This window comes from Dipodomys spectabilis, unplaced genomic scaffold (genome assembly GCF_019054845.1).
Source record: "Dipodomys spectabilis isolate Male_0828 unplaced genomic scaffold, ASM1905484v1 ptg000053l, whole genome shotgun sequence".
In the NCBI taxonomy this organism is placed as follows: domain Eukaryota; kingdom Metazoa; phylum Chordata; class Mammalia; order Rodentia; family Heteromyidae; genus Dipodomys; species Dipodomys spectabilis.
Genome location: NW_024870730.1, coordinates 6,171,929 through 6,193,710, shown reverse-complemented (window position 1 = coordinate 6,193,710; position 21,782 = coordinate 6,171,929). Strand labels below are relative to the sequence as shown.

The following is a 21,782-nucleotide window of genomic DNA, read 5'->3' as shown; positions in this document are numbered from 1 at the left end:
CATAGCAAACATGTCCTTTCCTTTAGAGGAGTCCTCAAAATGTGTCATATCGATGTGACATGTAACAACTTCAAGTTTCACATGGGTTACAACGTGATGCATATAGAAGCCACCACTCTCCTGATGCCTTTATAGGAAAGCACTGATATGTGTTAACTTGGGTGGCATTCTGAAGGAGACATAAGTGAAGGCCATTGGTAATCAGAAATCAAAGGTCATAATTTAATTGGTGACACGGAACTTCATTAAAATAGTTATATCTCTTGAGCATTATTTCCTAGAAAAATCTGGAATACCATTCACTTTGATCATCTCAGAGATGAAAAATTCAAGAAATCGATAATACTACTCTTCCTTGAAGCTTGAGAGTTTAATATAATTTCTAACCCAAGTCATAGTTTCCACAGGGATAGCACCTATTGTGGATGCTTCTTTTTCTTTTGTAAATCAGTTTTTTTTTTCCTTAGAAGTAGATGAGGCAATAAAAGGAACAGCTTCTATGAAGGCTGTGTTTTTCACTTTTGTGAGTCAAAATATTTCCGTCAGATTTCTGGCTCTTGTCGGATTTACAAGGTCCTCTGGATTTGAAGCAAAAGTGCTTGGGGGCAGATACTGGGGACAGACTACAACAGACACAATCACCTGATTATCCCCTGTCTTCCTGTTGCCAGGCAAGACACACATCTTGACTGCTGTGTGTGACAGCTGGACTGCCTGTCCACCTTTAGCAATAAGGCCACACATTTTTTTTCTCCCATCCCAAAAAACACAGAAGAATACAAGTGAGTCTAAGTGACATGTCAGGGACAGGTTCTTAGTGCTGTAAATTATAAAACTTTGGTTATTTATAATTAATGCCAGATTAAAACATTGAGACTCCTCATAACTGGTGGCCCGTCATTCTATTACATATGAGATCCACAGAGAGATCAAAAAGGCCAAGATGTATCTTTCTCTTGTTGCCTTCCCTAGTTTGCTAAGAGCAGAAGGGTCAAAGGTCAATCCATACTGCTCAGCTTCACTTCCTCTCAAATCTTTGTCTCAGGTAAGAGAGATATGGAGAAGAATGTTGAAGGGGTGACATTGATCAAGATACATTGTATTCATAAACTTTTCTTAAGAAAAGTTTTCTTAAACTCCTTCATGCACTACCTAAAGATAATTTTAAAAACTAAGTAAAAAAGGAAAAGATAAAAACACACTTGGAAAGGAAGCAAAAATTAATACATAGTCTTGAAAATTTCATAACATTTAAACATCACCCAAAATATGCTAGTATTTGCCTTCATGGTTTTTCCCAGTACCATATTCACTTGTTAATATGAGAAATAACTGTTTTTTAATATTAGTGAAAAATTATTTCAAGGAATAAAGATGAGTGATTTATTGAGTAGTAAGGTTTGTGATTAAGAGAAACTGGAAAGAGGATACTACCATGGCTGCTAAACATAAAACAAATAGCAGTCAAACATTATTTAAGAGTTGCCAGGTCTACATCCTTCTATTCCTTTTTTCTAACTTATTAATTTCTGAGTCTATTACTATTTTCATAAAGGCCATATTGTATATGTAGGTAGTACTTTTTGAAGCAAGGAAATGAGGAGATACAAATATGAAATGTGATAATTGACGAACAGGTTAGTACTGTAAGAAGCACTCTAAGAAATGACTATTTACTAGAAGCACAGTAAAAGTTCTAATTAAGGAACTAGCCATACAAAAGGCTATGCTTGGGAAATAGGTAGGGTTTAAGAGTCGTTCAACTTGGAAAACTGAGTATTTATTCTATAGTTATTACAGTTCCGGGAACACATTTTATGGCTCGTCTGCTATTTAATTTATCTTTCACACTATAAGAAATAAATAGGAAAGAAAAAGGTGAAGTTAAATAGCCCTAAAGCAAGGAAAATACATATTATTTTAAAATATTCCCCCAAAGAACAGCAGCGTATGCACCATAATTCTGAATAGAAACTAAATTTCAGTTGTGAAGCAGTGTGACAGAAATGAAGCAGTTCAGAAGAAGAGAAAGGTTTTCTTTCACTACAGGTAATTTCTTGTTACTGAGCTGTAATTTCCATTGAAAACCACTGCCTCTACTTGCATAGTTGGATTTTTAGGGCACACAATGTAAGGATCTCATAATAAGGACAAATATCATTTGAAAAGATGTTAAGATAATTTGATCTGAGTAGCCAATTGGTAGAGGAAATGATTGTCTCTTGAACTTAAAAAGCAATTTTGACTAAATTGAAATATTTTTCTAACAGAAGAATGATTATATTGTGCTTGTCTATTAACACTTTCAAGTCTAAGCATTATTACCAATTTTCCTATTTGGAAAACTAAATTACCACTGGATTTGCCTTTGTGTATAGTGTAAGAATTCCAGAAAGATATGGGGGGCCAATAAAGTATGAAAATGGCCCTATTTATAAAAGGTTAAAGTTTAGATGGATATGTTAGAAACACATAGAATATTCGGTTTTTGCTTAATTATAAGTAAACAGAAAGAGGCTGGGAAGGTGGCTCAGTGGTAGAGTGCTTGCCTTGCATACAAGAAGCCCTGAATTTGATTCCTCAGCACCACATAAGCAGACAAAGCCAGAAGTGGTGCTGTGGCTCAAGTGATGAAGTGCTAGCCTTGAGCTGAAGAGCTGAGGGACAGCGCCCAGGCCCAGAGTTCAGGCCCCACGACCGACCAAAAAAAAAACAAAAAAAACAAACAGAAAGAGCTATGGACACCTTTTCATTAAATATATGTGCTAGGCATCTGTTCCCTGCTGGAAACCAGGAATGCACAAAGAATGACACAAAATCTACTATAAAAAGTGCTTAGAATTTTTTAGAGGGAGGGAGACCTATCATCAAACAGTGCACAGCAAAGTCTACCTGCACAGGTCAGGGTAGAAGCACAAAGAAAGACATGGTCAATTTTACTGAGTCAGGAAAATTGAAAAAGTGAAATGAATTCATTCATTTAGAAGGCTGATTTTTGTACCCTTATCCTCTGTACTAAACATTGGTAATTTACAAGTAAACAGAGCAGACAGGTCTGTCTTCCCGTAGAACTTACTGAGAGCCAGAAGAAAGAGAAAAATACTTTATAAACAAATATGCCAGTATAGGAGAAGATTACTACAGATGATGTGGAGGGCTGAAAGCAGATAATACCATCATAGGGGTTATGTGGAGATGGAAGGTATGGACTAGTTAGGATGCTCAGACAAAGGAATGGAAAAAGATTTCTCACCCAAAGAGATTCAGTACGTGTTTCAAACATTCTCACTACAATCTCACTTGGTGGCAAGATAGACTTCAAATACATTATATTACTCAGTTATGGTGAGGCCAACAGACCAGGAGACAGTTTTTATTGGAAGGATAGTTTATTGCTCACAGTTTCCAAAACTGAAGGGACATGCCACACAGCAAGCCCAAAGGTTGGTTAGAAAGCAGGAATAAGCTCAGGATTTCTGCACAAGGAAGAGATGAGGGCAGATAAGCAGGCTTATAAATATCTACTTTGGATAGTTTACCTGGGCTGTAGGAATCTGATCAGTCTCTAGTGGTCTGGTATTTGGCCTTAGGATGATTAGGGAAAAGGGCATATTGCTTCCTGTAATGTAGGATTCAAACTGAGATAGCATTTCAGAGAACAGGTTCTTGATTGGTTAGCTTGTATATGAAAGCCTATTTTCCAGGATATGTCATATCTTCCCAGTCAGTGAGACCCAGGATACCAGAGTGAATACTCATCCCAGCCCATCTTTTACCAGTCTAACCTCTACTTTTCTTGTGGCTATTGAGCTCCCGATGGCTTCTCAGTTAAGCTTTAGTAACTTTTTACTCCAGATCAACTTCTGTGTATAGGCCCTCAGAGGTTCATATTCTATCCTTTGCAATATTCACCTCCATTGTAAGTTTTCATTTTTGTAAGTGTTTTTAAATCCATGGCTCCCTCTTCCAGTAGGCTTTATAATCTACATAGCCTGGGGTTTACCTATTTTGGCTTGTTCTACATTGCCCAGCACACTGTGGTCCTAGCATATGATGTTCAGGTGGTTGTCACAGCTAGCATCAAGCTAGGATGAACAGGGTTGCTGCTCTGCAGGATGAGATCTGTCAGACAGATCCAGGTCATGTCAGAATATGCTCTGTCTTGAGTTTTGACTTTTTGCTCTGAACTTGCTATAGGTTATTTTATTTCTTGGAAATTACAGAATGTTTCTATCAACTTCAAAATGCTTCCTTAAGTCAAAATGATCAAAGATGGTTTCAGATGACTATATTTGGGATGACAAAGAGTTATAACCATTTATTTTTAAGCCCCCAATAAACAAAACCCGTTATAGTACAGCATTATTATTTTCTGTACTAAATTATGAATATAATATTTACGTGTGTATTTTATTATTCTATAAATTCATGAAGTCAAGTTTTCTTTCTGATTACTTTTTTGATTTCACTTTTTTGTGTGTGCCAGTCTTGAGGCTTGAACTGGGGACCTGGGCACAGTCCCTGAGCTTTTATTGCTCACTACTAGTGTTCTACCACTTGAACTACAGCTTCATTTCTGGTTTTGGGTGGTTAAGTGGAAATAAGGGTCTCCCAGAATTTCTTGCACAGGCTGGCTTCAAACCACAATCAGCAGATCTCAGCCTCCTGAGTATTTAGGATTATAGGGGTGAGCCACTGGCACACAACCCATTTCTTTTATCTATTTATTTTTTAATTATCTTTAAATAGCTGTATAGAAGGCTTTCATTTCAGCATGCCAGTATATGTGCTTTGATGTTTTTCTCTATACAAAAGTGAACCTATTACACATTTTAAATGGATGTATGATATGATTCAGTTTATGTTAAAAGGAGAGAGTTGAAAATTGGATACTGGATGTAAGCAAAGTAACTTCTGAAATTCTTTCAGGAAATATAGAAGGAGTTGAGTCATAGAAAATAAATGGTAAGAGAAAGAACAGATAGGACTGAGTAATATATTTATATATATATATAGATACATATATATATATATATATGAAGACTATGTACCAATTTTTAGCTACTGGTATAGGTAACTAGAGGTGTCCATTCTACAAGAGAGAAAACACAGATAAAAAGAAAATACCAGCCTGGCTTCAAGAAGTCACACTTATAATCTTAGCTACTTAGGAGGCTGAGATCTGAGGATTATGGTTTGAAGCTAAACAGAGCAGGAAAGTCTATGATATTCTTTTCTCCAATTAACCACCAAAAAATCCAGAAGTAGAGCTGTGGTTCAAGTGGTAGAGCTCGAGCCTTGAGCAAAAAAACAACAACAAAAAACTTAGGGATAGCATCCAAGCCCCAAATTCAAGCTCCAGGACCATCATAGAAAAAAAAAAAAAGAAGGAAGGAAGGAGAAGGAAAGAAGGGAAGAAGGGAGGAAGGGAGGAAGGAAGGAAGGAAGGAAGGGAGGGAGGGAAGAAGGAAGGGAGAGAGGGAGGAAGGAAGGGAGAGAGGGAGGGAGGGAGGGAGGAAGGAAGGAAGGAAGGAAGGAAGGAGGGAAGGAAGGAGGGAAGGAAGGGGAAAGGAAGGAAAAAGAGAGAAAGAATGAAAAAAACCAGACTTTCGTAAAATAGGTTTAATTTGGATATGTTGAGTTTAATATGGCTGTAGAATATACCACAGAAGACATTCTCCTAGTCAATTGAGAAAATTCAGAGCTGCAGAAAAAGACAGGTTGGTAATATAGATAGGAAAGCACTGTCAAGTAATTAGTTTACAATTCAATTCTGTGGTTTCCTGACTTTGGCCATCTTTTTCACTGATGCAATGGTGCACCTTGCATTGTGACGTGGCTATCTAAGACGACATATTCTTTGCTTTGACCTCCTTGCATCAGTGATGAATCATGGCTTATGGATACCAAATCACAATGCTCAAATATACTTTATTATTCTTTCTTAACCACCCCTCCATCTGCTATTTACTTCCATGTGCCAAGCCGCTATGGTAAGTGCTTCTTCCTATATTATCTCCATGGCAACCCGATAGAGTGGGTTGAATGTTCCACTTTGTAAATGGGGAGTAATGGAAGTTCAGTGTTGCACCCAAGTTTCCTATAAACAGCAAATGTCAGAGTTAGATTTGAACTTGACTCCAGGGGCCTGGTTCTTCCCTCCCCATCAGAAGCGGCTATGGATTTGTTCTGCCTTGAGTGCCATTATTCTCTTTCTTTGACATAGAAAGGATTTCTTTTTACAAAGTCTAGAAATATATACAAAAACATTAACAGTGATTTTCTCTGCATGGTAAAAGTATGAATGCTTCTCGTTTTCTTGTCTATACTTCCTTTGTCCTGAATTTTATGAAGGTAACATTTATTACTTGGTATAGCCAGAAACACAATGGCATGCCTTCTAAAACAGCAGTGATTTTTCCCCCCATACTGTGGAACCATGGCTCCACTTGGACTTTCCTGCCCTGGCTATCTTCAAACCATATTCCTCAGAGCTCAGTCTCAGTATTATAGGTAGGTATTTGATGCAATTTTACCATTGTTTCCCACTTCTCTACATCACATTAATAGAAGCCTTAAAAGCAGCATTATTAGTGGGCTGGGAAGGTGGCTCAGTGGTAGAGTGCTTGCCTTGTATACACGAGGCCTTGGGTTTGATTCCTTAGTACCACATAAGTAGAAAAAGCCAGAAATGACTCTGTGGTTCAAATGGGAGAGCGCTAACCTTGAGCTGAAGAGCTGAGAGACCGTGCCCAGGCCCAGAGTTCAGGCCCCATGACCGACCAAAAAAAAAAAAAAGCAGCATTTTTGGTGCTTATTTTTCTTATACACAGTGTTGACCAAATGGGCCAAAAATTTTGCTTAATGACCACACAGCCTGTCTGGCCCAGGAAGGGTGCATTCTGTGACAGCAGAACCACAGGGAATGAATGACTCCTCTTCCTCACTCTTCATAGTTTAACTGCTGAGATGTCAACTGCAGATCGTGACATGAATGGAAAGCACTGGTGACTTGGGCACCTCTTTTGTGGCTTGAACTCAAGGTATGGACCCTATTCTGGAATAGTTTTGCTCAAAGGTAGCACTCTACAACTTGAACCACAGTTCTACTTCAGCTTTTTTGGTGGTTAATTGATCAAGATATGTTGAGCTCATAAACTGCTTTGTTAAATGGCAACCCCTTTGTATAACTACTTAAAGAAAATAACATTTTATGGGCTTGGAAGGTAGCTCAGTGGTAGAGTGTTTGCCTTGTATGCATGTGGCCCTGGGTTCGATTCCTCAGTACCACATAAGCAGAAAAAGCTGGAAGTGCCCCCATGGCTCAAGTGGTAGAGTGCTAGCCTTGAGCAGAAGAGCTGAGGGACAGTGTCTAGGCCCAGAGTTCAAGCCCCGCGACCAAAACAAACAAACAAATAAACAAAAAAGCCAAAAACCAAAACAGTCTCACAGACAGACTTTCTTACCTAGGCTGGCTTCAATCTGTGGTCCTCAGATCTCAGCTTCATGAGTAGCTAAGATTACAGGCTTGAACCATCAGTGCCCAGAAATGCACACTACTTTTAGGAGAAAAAAATGGATAAATGAAAGGTAGGACTTGACACATCTTTACCTTAGAATTTATGTTTCTCTCATACACAAACATGTCAGTTCCCTTTCCTTTTGCTTTTCAGTTCGCCTTTTCATTCTCCACTATATATTAGAAATGCATTTTAGATTGGGCTTGAGGGTTATAAAATTATATCCTTAGAAAATAAAAATACCTCAGGACTGTGGAAGAAGGTGTTAAAGAATAAACTTCAAAAGAAATTCAGAGGATGGAAGTGTTTCTCAGTGGTAAGTGCAACTACCCTAGTAAGCACAAGGATCTGATTTCAAATCCCAGTGCTGCAAAAGAAAAAAGAATAAGAAAAGAAGAACAAGAAAAAAAGCAGACAAGAAGAATAATTGTTTAAATTCCCCATCAAAATGATTTTTGGTTCTCTGTAGTTTTGAAGTGAATTGCTCTTAAGTTATAGGCATCTAACTGGAAGAGACCCAGTGTCTCTATATAAAAGTCTGAAGATGCCTAAGATGCTTTTATCAGGAGAGAGGTGGGAAGAAAGTTCCCCTTGGCTCCATGCCCATCATTGTTATTTTTGTAGAGCTTGGCAGCCCACACTCAGCTTTCTCTGTATGCCATGGTGCTGCTCCCTGCCTCAGAACCCAGGCCACCCCTTGGGCTTGGCCTGTAATACTTGAAAGGCACTGACACCACATCAGGCTTTAGAATGACTTCAGAGCAGTTTAATGGGCCCCAGATGATATCCAAGGCTCTGGAGCAGATAAAGATGCTTCATAGATGTTTTTGTGAACCCAGGGAGATAGCCTCAAAGCTCACAGTGGAAGATCTGTATGCAAAAATGACTCATTGTGTCCTTCCAGGCTAGAATTTACCAATCTCTAACAAGGAAGAATTTAAATAAGGGAAAAGGGTCGGTTGAAGAAGGGTGAAGGTATTGAAGGTATAACACAGGTGTACATAACAGCTTTGTTGAATAGCAAAAAAATTCAATACATAACCTAAAACTTAAGAAAAGTGAGGGAAGGGGAGCATTAGGAAGGAGGCTGAGAACATTGAAAGGGATGACATTGATCAAGATGCACTGTTTTCATGAAGTGGGTTGTTGAATGGCAACTCTTTTGTACAACTGCTTAAAGATAATAAAAACATTAAGATAAAAGAATGCTTAAGCTTTTCTTGAAAAGTTAGTGCTGCTGTCAACTTCTGCATTCTTTAATAAAATTTGCTGAAGAAGAAGTCAGACTATTTTGACTGAATAGCTTTGAGTAGACCCTTTGATATTTTAGTTGTACTAGGATTTAGTGATCATCTGTGCAAAAACTTTATTTTAAAGATGAACAGTTTTTACTTTTCAATTGGATTAACGAATAGAACTATTAACAATCTTATACTGATTTCTAAAATCTTCCAATTTGACTTCTATTAAAAAGTATAATTTAGGGCTGGGAAGGTGGCTTAGTGGTAGAGTGGTTGCCTTGCATGCAAGAGGCCCTGGGTTCGATTCCTCGGCACCACATAAGCAAAAAGAAAAAGGCCGGAAGTGGCACTGTGGCTCAAGTGGTAGAGCGCTAGTCTTGAGCTGAAGAGCTGAGGGACAGCGCCCAGGCCCAGAGTTCAGGCCCCACAACCAGACCCAAAAATAAATAAATAAAAATAAAAAGTATAATTTAAATGTCATCGTAAAAGAACAGGAGGGAGGTTCTAAAATATGGAGCTATGATTAGGTAGCCATGCTGCTGCTGCTGATTCCTTTGAGAGTGATTTTTACAATTTCTTAATTGCTTATTTTATTAGCATAGCATTTGCTACCCAACAGCAATATAGTGAGAGTCACATTTGTAATTTAAACTTTCCTATTATGTGAATTAACAAAGTAAAAAGAAACACATGAAATTAATTATATTTAAACCAGTACAATCATTTAAACAAATAATCAAAATTAAATTTTCCATTTGATGTTTGTTACTCTTTGCAGTTGTGTTTCTCACACTTACAGCACATTTCAGTTTAGACTGAAAAATTTCAAATGTCTAATAACCACTGTGCCTAGTGCTCATGGTACTGAGCATCCCACATTATAATATATTCATTAAAGTTTTCAAAGATCTATGGAAGCTACCTTATAATAAAAATAATTTTAGAGTTATTGTAACTAGAAAGAGGGGAAATAGGTTGATATGTTGAGTAAAATAGCTTTTTATGACATCTTGAGTGGCATATGTAGTTAGAAAAATATTGTTCACAAATTAATTATTATAAGGTAAAAATGAGGGAAAACTAGGACATAGCCCATTTCCACTCCACTTAAAATAGGCATGTTTCAGAAGTCATATGTGTCTGGCACTTTGATTCTTACAGGACTAATGTGAGAAAGTTTTTTTGTGTTTTTTTTTTGTTTTTTTGGGGGGGGTCCCGTCGTGGGGCCTGAACTCTGGGCCTGAGCGCTGTCCCTCAGCTCTTCAGCTCAAGGCTAGCACTCTACCACTTGAGCCACAGCGCCACTTCTGGCTTTTTTCTTTTTGCTTATTTGGTGCTGAGGAATCAAACCCAGGGCCTCAGGCATGCAAGGCAAGCGCTTTACCACTGAGCCACCTTCCCAGCCCCTAAAGTGACAAAGTTTTACCGAGAGCCCTCACTTTCCCAGATATCATCGGAAGCCTGGCTGGAGAGAGAGTCAAATCTGGCAAAATGAAAGCTTTCCTATAGAAACTCTTTGAAAAGTGGAGGCAGATGCCACTAGTTCTGAATGTTTGAGGCTAACCAAACAAAGAACAATTACACTTCATCTGCCGTAGGTAAACTTCATCTAAAAGTATTCAGGTCAAGAGTCTTTTATGTGAGATTTCCTCATTTCTATGACTGTACATGTAAAAATGTATTTTTTACTTTCATGAAGTCAAGTTTATTTTTACTTAAAAGTCATAGTTTAAAGTTTGGGGGAAAGAACAAAGGCAGTCTATACATAGTTCGTGTATTTAATTGTGAATCCCTATTTCGTTCCCCTTATATACATATTACCTTTAGTAAAATAAATAATAAAGACTGTGGAATATGGCAAGAGTAGACATGCCAATTGTCTTCGCTGATAAAATGTTTCTTAAAAGTTATAAAACACACACACATATACATATATTGTACATGCATGTGTGAAACACCATGGTGAAACCCATTGAAGAATTAGCATACACTACAAAAAAGTGAAGAACAAGAATGTAAAATAGGGGCTGGGAAGGTGGCTCAGTGGTACAGTGCTTGCTTGCATGCATGAAGCCCTGAGTTTGATTCCTCAGTACTACATACCCAGAAAAAGCCGGGAGTGGTGCTGTGGCTCAAGTGGTAGAATGCTAGCCTTGAGCAGAGAGGCTCGGGGACAGAGCCCAGGTCCTGAGGTCAAGCCCTGGGACTGGCAAAAGAAAACAAAAGTAATACAGGTCCTGTCTGTAATGAGGGAACTATTGAGAGGTAAGAGGACAAATGGAGAAGGGGAAGGAAGCGAATACGATCAATATACTTTTATGTTCAAAGTGTGAAAATGGCACAACAAAGATTTGTTGAGATTGGTTTGGGAAGACAGAAAAGAGGAATAAGGAATAACGAAGAAGGGAGTGTGATCAATTGTACATGTTGTGTAAAATCCCCTTGTACAACTAATTGATGCTAATAAAGCCATAGAAATTGGGCTGGGAAGGTGGCTCAGTGGTAGAGCGCTTGCCTTGCATGCTCAAGGCCCTGGGTTCGATTCCTCAGCACCACATAAGCAAAAAGAAAAAAAAAGCTGGAAGTGGTGCTGTGGCTCAAGTGATAGAGCGCTAGCCTTGAGCTGAAGAGCTGAGGGACAGCACCCAGGCCCAGAGTCCAGGCCCCACGACCAGACCCAAAAACATAAATAAATAAATAAAACCATAAAAATGAAGTCATCAAGGAAGCATGTCCATTAAGATTAGAAGAACTTAAAAGAAGTGGCAAAGTGGAATGTCACTCATAAAACCATTCAGTAAGTTCCTTTTTATTCTTTGAAATATTTTATTTTTTGAATATCTTTATTTTCATTAGGTAGTTGTACAAAGGCATTGTCATTCAACAAAGCAGTTTATGAATATAGTTCACTTGACCAATGTCATCCATTTCCACCATTGCCACCCATCCTCACATCCGCCCCTTCCCTCACTTCCCTTAAATTTTAGGTTACGTATTGAATTTTTGCCATTTAAAAAAGAAATTTATGTCCACAATGCATCTTGATCCATGTCATGTCCTCAATAGCTTCACCTCCTCCCCTTTGACCCACCTGTTCCCTTATTTTTCTCAGTTCTGTGGCATATACAATTCATTACTGCCTTCATTCTACTCCCTTCATATTTTATTTTTAATTTAACTTAATGCAATATCACAAGAATTTATTACTTTCAAGTTCTGGGGACCACAAATCTGAAATGAGTTCCAAAATCAAGAATTACAGCCTACTGGGCACTGGTGGCTCACACCTATAACCCTAACTATTCAGGATTGTGGTTTGAAGTCAGCCCGGTCAGGAAATTCCATGAAACTCTTATCTCCATTTAACTACCCAAAAAGCCAGAAGTAGAGCTATGGCTCAAGTGGTAGAGTACTGTTCTTGAGCAGAAAAAGCTTAAGGACAATGCTGCAGCCCTGAATTAGAGCCTCAGGACTGGCAGCAGAAAACAAAATGAAAACAAAAACCAAATGTGATTGAACAATTTTGTGTTTGTTCTGCAACAACTCCAGGGGAAGGTTCCACGAATTGGGCTAGAGACATTTTTGTGTATATGTGTAATTACTAAACCTAAAGCTCAGGAAGAGAGATAGACTGAGAGAAAGATCTAGACAGGTGGGAGCTACCAGTAGCAGAGGTAGACCCAAATGAGAGCCCAGTGGTGGAGAATGTTTATGTTAGGCATCAGTCTTCCCTCACTCCATGTCCAGTTGATCAACCCCAATTGGAAGCCAAGATGCCAAAAGAATCCAGGAAATGCTGTCCTTAGAGATCAACTTCTTAAGACATAGAGCAGGGCAAAGAAGGACTATGGAAGGTACACTACACTGGGAAAAACCAGAACACTCTGGGAGCCTTTAATTCATCATTTGCTAAATGAAGACTTTATACCTATTCAAAAGAGCTGAAATATGAGAAAATACTAGTTAAGCATTTAACACAGCTTAGGACATAATACAAAAACTCAGTAAATATTGCTTAGCTTTAAGTAGGTAAGAGCAGTGTCTTTTGATTCCATGTCTTCTCCCTGGGAGTAAGTTCTTTACAGTTGTCTTTAAGTATCCAAGTTTGAAGAGGCAAGGGAAAATGATGACATTCAGAACACACCTCCACCAAGAGCCTCCTCCTAGTTGAGTTTTTTTTTTGTTTTTGAATATTACCAATCCCACTTCTCTTTTCCCTAAAATGAAAAATCAGTGAAGCAACCCTGAATTTCTTGCTTGCTCTTTCTTGAATTGATTTCTAAAGATCTTTTTTTTTTCATTTTTTTTTATTTTTTGTTTTTGGCACCCAGGAACTAAATAGCTTTAATTACTTGGATCTGTACAGACTTGCTGACCTCTTTAACCTCACTTTGCTGGAGAAGGCAGTGATCGATTTCTTAGTGAAACACCTCTCTGAACTCCTGAAGAGCCGCCCAGAGGATGTCCTCATGCTTCCCTACTGCTTGCTCCAGGAGGTGCTGAAGAGCGACCGACTCACTTCCCTGAGTGAAGAGCAGATCTGGCAGGTAAGGGAGCTCTGCTGCCTCCTCAGCTGGTGTCCAAGAGACTGGGCATTGAAGGGCTGGAGAGTAACTACCAGTATTTTGTTGAGTTTGGTCTCAGTGGGGTTGAAGTTTTAGAAATCCTGTTCCCTTGATAAAGCAAGTGGTTGAAGAATAGCACACCTGCCTCCAGGCTCTCAGACCTGACCTAGCTATGCAGCCTAATTCTCAAGATCGAAGGTATAAATCGACAGCAGACCCTTATACACTGTGGCTTCCTGAAACCCTAACCTGGCTACATCAGAAAAAAGTTAAGGGATTTTTTTTTTCCTTCCTGAGAAAAACAGCTTGTTTCTTCAACTGAATATGAGAAGAATGGATTATGAAATGAAATTGTGCATATTCAAGACTGGTGATAATCAGAATTCACTTTGGCTGTCTCGCTCCTTGTTTAAATAGTACTAGAGCTTGAATTTAGGGCCCTGGTTTCTCTAGACAAACATTATACCATTTGAACCACACCACAGCACTTCCTTGCTTTCTTTGGGAGATACTGACTCACATTTAAGCCTTGGTGGGCCTGGATCACAATCCTCCAGTTTACTCCTCCCACTAGCTAAGATGATAGATATATGCCACCGCACCCAGCTATTGGTTGAGATGTGGTCTTGCAGTCATTTAGCCCCATCGGCCTCAAAGCACAATTCCCCTGATGTCTACTTCCCAAACAGCTAGGATTAGATGTATGAGCTACCAGGGCCTGCTAAATTCTGGGGATTTCTGTAAATAAATAAATAAAATAAAATAAGATTTTTTTTTAAAATTTCAGTAGATAGCAGCTTGGACCTCAAATTAAGTGAAACTCTTGCACTGCAATGAGAAAAATCTCCCTCCTCTGTGCATTCTGCATTCATTGCTATTTTCTTAAGCCTTGCCTTTTCGCCTGACAGAGCATTCTTTTTACATTCTGTGACTGCTTTGTCTAGGGTGCAGGAGGATGTTTAGTGTTTTGAAGTTGATTACTCAATTTACATCATCTTCTGCCTAACCTTCTGGCTAGCCTTGAATGAAACTACCTGGTACCTTTGGGAAATAGAGACCATCTTCCCCTTTTCTCTAAAGCTGACTTTCTCATGCCACAAACAGTAGAGAGCCAGTGATCAGGATTTCATGATCATCTGCAGAATGGCTATATATGCAATACAAAGGAAAGTTTCAGTATTCTATTGGATGGCAGCTGATATCTTACTAATTACATTCAGAGAGCATTTCAGTGCTGGTCAGAACTGAGTCATCTATAGCTGTCAATTATAGATGATTTTCTTTACACCTTCATTTCTTCTTTGTATTCATTAGTTGGCCACTTTCCTCTTTATTGTTGAAGAAATACAGTGTGCTAAGGGTCAGCCAGGTCTAGGGTCTTGGACACTTTAATATCTTATTATCATAAAGGCCTGCAGACTTCCTGTCCCTACCCCAAATCTTCCAGGTTAATAGAATGAAGCTTCAGTGGCTGGCTCAGAATTAAAAAAAAAAATCTAGCCTTCAAACCCAAATCTGATTATACCTGCCCCCAACTCTCCACTCTTCCATACTGTCTTGATTTTTTAAAAAAAAACATTAGTTTTCGTTGCTTCTTAGGTATTTCTGGGAATATTTATGCAGGCAGAAGTTGAAAGTGTTGATGAAGATGTGATTTTGGAGGGGATTTCTATGATCAGTAGTTTTTCCTGACAGTGTAAGTCATCAGAATTCCTTTTGGTCAATTCCAGGAGGGAAATAGCCATATTTTCTTCACGTCTGAAGGGAAAGAGTCACATAAATGTTGCCTTTACTTTTTTCTAACTAAATTGAGGTTTGAGGCCACACAGCCTTGTGGGTCTCTCTTCCTGTGTGACCATGAATGAAGGCATTGGCAGATATCAATGAGTTGAGGTGCAGATGTCTGAGTGTTATGAAAATTCCGTCCTGTTCACTTACGATTTATCATAATTGTCTCTCTGAAGGTTACTAATATTGTACTGTAGAATTTTAGAAACTTGATTTCAGCTACAGGCAATAAAGGTATTTTTTCTTAGAAATGGTCCTCAAGAAAGAATTAAAAGACTCACACAAATATTATCAATTTAGGCATTCACCAGACGATAAGAAACTGCTTTTGCTTTATCTTAGTAAATAAGTAATTCCCTCATACTCACTAGAGAAAAATCAAATCAGACCAGCTACGGTGCCTCAAGTATAGTTAAGTTCATCATTTTTTTTTTTTTGCTGAGGTTATACTAGTAATGCAATATACCATGGAAGAATCTAATATTCAGCCCAGGGTGAAGATTGGGTATGCCAGAGGATTAGTGTCAGGGTGCTTTATAGAAGTGAAACTTGATGGACAGGCTGGAGACACATCTACAGAATCTCATTAAATTGCTGAATTGTTCATTACGAAACGTTCTCACTGTAATAAAGTGCTCATTGACTTTGACAAATCCCCATCCCATGTCTTAAAGAAGAACAGTGAAACAAGGGCTGTTGGGGAAGAGAAAGGAAATTGGCACAAAGTAGGACAGGTAATAGAAAAGTGGATGCAGGGGCAGTGCTATTTGATTAATATGTGCAACCACTAGCTCAGGTGAGAGCACAGTAAACACACACACGTTTACCCAGGTGGCTGCTCCATATACACTGATCATGTAATCCGAGGCAATTCCTTTTGCGGTGAAAGGTCTAATTTTCATTATTCTCCAGACTTCACACAGTCTGGCTCTGAAGATCTGTCATAAGAACCTTTGAATTATCCTTACCGAACAAACTCTATTCTTTCTTTCTTCTTTTTTTTTTTTTTTTTTACCTTTTTCCTGCCTTCTTTTCCCTTCCCCGGTCCCTTTCCTTGATAAAATGTGCTACAAGATACAATCCCTGTTCTGTGCATCTCTAAATCTGTGAAATCCCTCAACATTATGCCTTATATCTGATTTTCTTTTTTATTTGACCTTTTTACACTTTAAGTGTCTTCTCTCACAGAAGGCTTCATAGTCTCTCCCCAGGATATTTGTCCACCCCCTCCCCTCTTTCCTTAGTCTAGTATGGCTACTTTGTTCTGTATTTACAGGTAAAATAGAAACCTGTACCTATTCATAACTTAGATATATAAGGACATAGGAGTCCTTTCAAAAACTACTTTGTTTTTCTTTTATTTTGTGAGATTCAGTTCAATACAGCATTTGGTTTTATGTTTTGAGACTACTGATTTCTCAAGAGTCAGATGAAACACAGCAAGTCGGTTATTGGGTTTAAAGAAAAAGGAGACAATTCAGTTAGAGATGAGGTGGAAGTATGAGACAGAAGGTTCCTCGCATCAGCTTCCAGGTTTTATTTATCTCTTTGAACTGATTCCTATTAGATTCAATAGATAAGGGGCAGGAGAGGGTTGGGTAGAATTGAGGAAAAACTGACCAGGGGTACAAAATCTTCAGGTACAAGATCAGTAGGTTCTGAGGATTTAAATTACATGGGTGGTAGTAGATATGCTAATTACTTTGACCATGGTCATTAATATATGGTGTGCATTTGTATATTATTTCACCTTGTTGCACAACTTCAATGTAGACAATCCTTATCCGTTAATTAAATAGCTTTAAATAAATAGATAAATAAGGAAAACACAGCAACTCTTCACTAAAAAGAAAACAAAAAACTGAAATGATTCCATATCACCTTCACACATCAGCCTAGTTTTATTTTAGTCAGCACCACTGATAATCTGTTTCTTTTCCTAAGGAAAGTACATTTTTGGATTCTTCAGTGTCATATTGTCTTTCACGAGTCTGAGGGGAAAAAGACTACTTTCAATAGAAAGGCCATTGATAGAAAATGGAGATACAAATTCCTAGAAAAAAACAGAAGTTGTAGCTCTTCATCTATCAATACTTATTGGGCGCCTGTTAAGTGCCCTAAACCATTCTGACATGGAAGGTAGCGGACAGGTGTCTTAACAGGTGTCATCTCCCAAGCCTTACCAGTAATGGGAGGAACCTCTATTATTTTAAGACATTAATACAAATATGTGACTCTTTACTTCATCCCCCAAAGTAGTATGAGCACAAAGGATATTTTTAAGTAATTATGAAGATAAAGGGGAATGATTCTTAAGCATCTATCAGGTTGGAAGTTAAATCTCTAGGAAGCTTAACAAAAATATTGATTAAGTTATTGAGATTAATTTCACCCTTATCTCATATGTAGTTTGTTTCCCTTCATTATTGGTTACTAACTGTTTCCTACTTTGAGTGAGGTAGACTTGTATTCATAGGGACAGTACTTTTTCAATTTTTCTGAGCCTTGGAATATTTTCAGTGTTTTTCTCTCACTGGCTTTGAGTCTGAGGGTACCTGCTACTCGTATTTTGAGGCAAAATCTGCCTGAACTTAAGTAGATAATAACTCAGTAGTCACCTGATCGATGCAAGGACAGACCTTAGCAGAGGAAACCTTTGAATGTAGTTATGGCCCATGTCAATGGTGTGGGGAGTGTGTGGGCAGGTTAATCTTGTTAAACTTTGTCTTTGATTACCCACTCCCAGAGGCTGTGCCTGTTGCCTTTGCAGTATGCAATGTCATATTGTTCCCTTGCACTCCATAAATAATAAATCTAGACAATAAGGCAGAGTTTCCTATTAAAATGCATTGAGTGGATAATAAGACAGCCTACATAACACTCAGTGTATTCTAGGAAATGGAGAAGACAAAACAAGTTTGCCTTTTTAAGTCTGCGCTTTTCCTTATATTTCTGTCAGAAATTTGCTTCCATGAATTATACTCTTATTAATATATTCCATCTATATCTCGAGAGATGTAAGTCACATATCATTTAGGATGGTCAACAGCTTCAAATGCAGTGGATTTTGTTGACAAACTCCACCTCAGCTTTTATCTGTACCACAAAATCACCCACATTACTGCTTGATCTAATCATTTTCTTTAAAAGGAATCCCAGAAGGTGAACCCAAATGAAAATTTTCCTATCCCTTTATAGTTAGAAAGTAGAGGACATGAGGATGTACTCAGCTTTCATCTTTTATCTCTTAGATGATAAATTGACCCAAATGTACCTCTGGCCAGGGAGAAGCGAACATTTCCAACTGTGATATGGGAAACAATGCTGTTACATGCTTCTAATTTAAATTCCATATCATCGTTTCAAGAATGCTGCCACCATTTGTTATTGAGTTGTTTTTTTGTTGTTGCTGTTTTTCAGTGACATGAATAGGGAAACTGAGACTTAAAACAGCTAGAAACCAACTCATGTCTGTTAATTCTTGGGTTCTAATGTAGTCTTCTAAATTCATTCAAGTGTGATGGACAGAAAGATACACCAAATTAATCCTATGAATTTTAAAAAATATGAGGATGTATTTGAACTAAGGATATAGCTCAGTGGTAAAGCACTTGCCTAGCATGATTGGGACCTGGGTATAATCCCAAACACAGCAAATACATCCATACATTCATGCATACATACATACATATTAAGAAATGCCTGATCATTCTGATCCCCTTTTCAACCTGCAGACTGAAGGATAATAACCCTTTACCTGCCTCATTGTCTCTGTTGTCATCGTAATTTTGTCATGTTCCATGGCATATGCTATCTTACTGCTTCATTCATTCCAAACAGTTACTGAGTACCAGCTCTGTCTGGCCATAGATTATTCATTTTCTTCATTTATTGCTTGTTGATGGGATGGATACAGGCCAGTTGGGTAAGGGAAGGGACCAATAGGCCCTGCTTTCATGGGCACTGCAGAGTCTAGGCGGACTTCGCTTCTTACTCCTTTCCTACCATGAGTGGTTCATTCCCAGTGGGGATAGACGGGGTAAGTTGAAATGAACGGGTACAATGGGAAGTGAGATGGTATAGAGTGGACATTTTCATACTACCCAGAATTCCTTTTCCTTTTCTTTCAGTGCTTGGTTATTGCTAACTCTTGCTCTTGTGTATATGTCCTCCAAACAGCTTTGCAACCTCTGCTATTCCATGTGGTACCAGTCCAAGTCGAAGAAGTCAGACTGTGGGCTTGCCATTTACTAAAAAAAATCATTGAATATAGCATTCACATTTTACATCCAGAGAAATGGAATAACATACTGAGTCCTGAGAACTCTCTCCTCAAACACAATTGTAAGCTCCCATCACATTCCTGCTCTTCCTCAATCCTATTTCATACGTGTATTGTGGCATTGTGAGTATATCATTTTGCCAAATAGGCATTTTCAGGGCATCTATGTGATGTCTCATTCTATTTTCCTTTCTTTACTTACCGTTCTTTCAGCTAATCGAATTTGTACCACTTCTCAATTTCTCCAAAACATCTTACAGCTCGCTCAGCTACACTGCAGCCTTACAAACATGATGAGGACGTCTCTATTTCCTTCTTATTAGATGTTAGTGAAGAGAGTAAACAGAAGCTTCTTTGCATCCCAAATAGTGTGGCCTGGAGGATGCTTTATCTTCTAAGGGCCCCCAGCTGGACATTGAGAAACGCTGCTATTTCTAGGCTTGAAGCTGCCAGAGTATATATTTAGTCATCCTTCCTGATCTCCATGCAGCTAATTCCTCTGTGAGGAATCATCCCCTAGTAGCTTGACTAGTGGCTTTGCTGTTGTTTGTCTGGGCGGCTTGCCTTTGTGAGACACATGACACATTCATTTCAGAGGGACTTTGCTCAACTAATCCTCAGCACTAGAGCTGTGGGTTGTCAAGTAGCTGTGAGGGAGGCAGTGATTATCAGAAATGACAGAGACCCAACTTGTATTCATGTGCCGCTGTTCCCATGGGTTCATAGTTTTTTTTTTTTTTGCCTTTCCTTTTTTTTTAAATAAAAAAATGAGCACAACAGAACAACAAGGTGATTTATGAGATATGACATATTTATGTTCTCTGCTTCTAATTTTCATTGTGATTCATGTTGTTTCCAGACTGATATTTTCGTTGCTGCTGTGAGAAGTGTGTGTGTGTGTGTGTGTGTGTGTGTGGCTGGGGGGAGATGACTGGAGAATATTACTTATGCATTGGTGGCCTGCAGTAATATTGCTGCTACCTGGGTTATCAGGGATTTAAAAATAAAACCCAACCATAAGCTGTATATGAGGTAGAAACCCTGAGGCTAGGCACAGAAGTCCATCAATAATAACAACAATAATAATTCTTTGTAAGTGTAGAGAGCTTCATATTGTCATGCATTTTGCACATAATTTCATCTGGGTCTCTCATCCACCTTATTAAGTTTGATCAAGAAAATTTTATCCAAATTTTAACTAGGGAGAAAAAAAAAGAAACCAAAAGCTTGAAAAGGTTCAGTGACTGATCCACTATATTCTCACTATATTCTCTTGAAATATGCCAAGTCCTTAATTTGAGCACAGTCTCTCTGTCTCTCTCTTTCTCTCTCTCTCTCTCTCTCTCTCTCTCTCTCTCTCTCTCTCTCTCTTTCTCTCTCTCTCTCTCACACACACACACACACACACACAGACCAGAACAGCTAACAACAAAAAAGCCAGGACTTCCAAGTATCTCATGCATCTTGTAAGTCAGATTTTTATAGATTACTCTATAATGAGTGAGCCAGCAGTAGACATGTCCTAATAAATGACCAGTTTTCATCTTCACCTGTTGTACAACTTTGTGGGAGGCTCCCAACATGTCTCTAATAAAAGCAGCACAGGGGAGTGTTGCTGAGAGTCTTTTTTGATCACAGCTCAGAAGATCGGGGCTCTCGATAGATTGATGAAGAAAGGAGAAGGGATAGCAGAGGAAGAAACCACCTCTCATTCCATCAGAGTAAAAGGTGGTGAAGCACAGAGCAGGAAAGGAAGGCTGATAAGGGAGAATCACTTTAAAAATCCTATCAGAAGATTTAAATCAGTGTAAAAGAGAAGCTGAGTGCCATTATTTCTGCTACAGTGATCCAGACTGTGTGGGAGAAAGTCTGGAGGCTCTTGTCTCTATCTAAGAATGGAAGAAACAGAAATGATTCATCATTGCCTCTTTATTTGATACTCAATATACTGAAAATCTGGAAATTTATGCAGCAGGAATTGACACAGCTGATGGCTAAGATATGGGGTTTTAAGGGAGAGAGAATTATTAATTTATTGACTTTGATAAACGTTACCCCTTTTGAACACAAATGACCTCATGGACCCAGTTCCTATAATATCAGGACCCAGTTCCTACAATATCAGGACCCAGTTCCTACAATATCAGGACCCAGTTCCTACAATATCAGGCCACAGTTGAATAGCCACATGTTCTTGCGTGCTAGCTGTGGCAGACTAGAGATTCTCTGGCCTAAGCAATCTAAAGGAGGAAATCTGAACTCTGGAGTAACTCAGCAGCTCATGGATATTTACATTCAAAGCAGAAACCTAGAGACATCTTAGTGTTTATTGTTGAATATTGACATTCTTAAGTGTGGTTTCTTTTACCTCTGCCTTTACGGTTTT

The 21,782-nt window shown here is 38.6% G+C and overlaps 1 protein-coding gene across 1 annotated transcript in view; it reads left to right on the top strand.

The window, feature by feature from the left end:
* Positions 1-21,782, top strand: part of Klhl32 (kelch like family member 32) — a 144,588-nt gene that overhangs the window by 74,627 nt on the left and 48,179 nt on the right. The window contains exon 5 of the mRNA XM_042679572.1: positions 13,093-13,308. Coding sequence (XP_042535506.1) covers positions 13,093-13,308 — 216 coding nt within the window. The remainder of the gene's footprint in view (positions 1-13,092; positions 13,309-21,782) is intronic.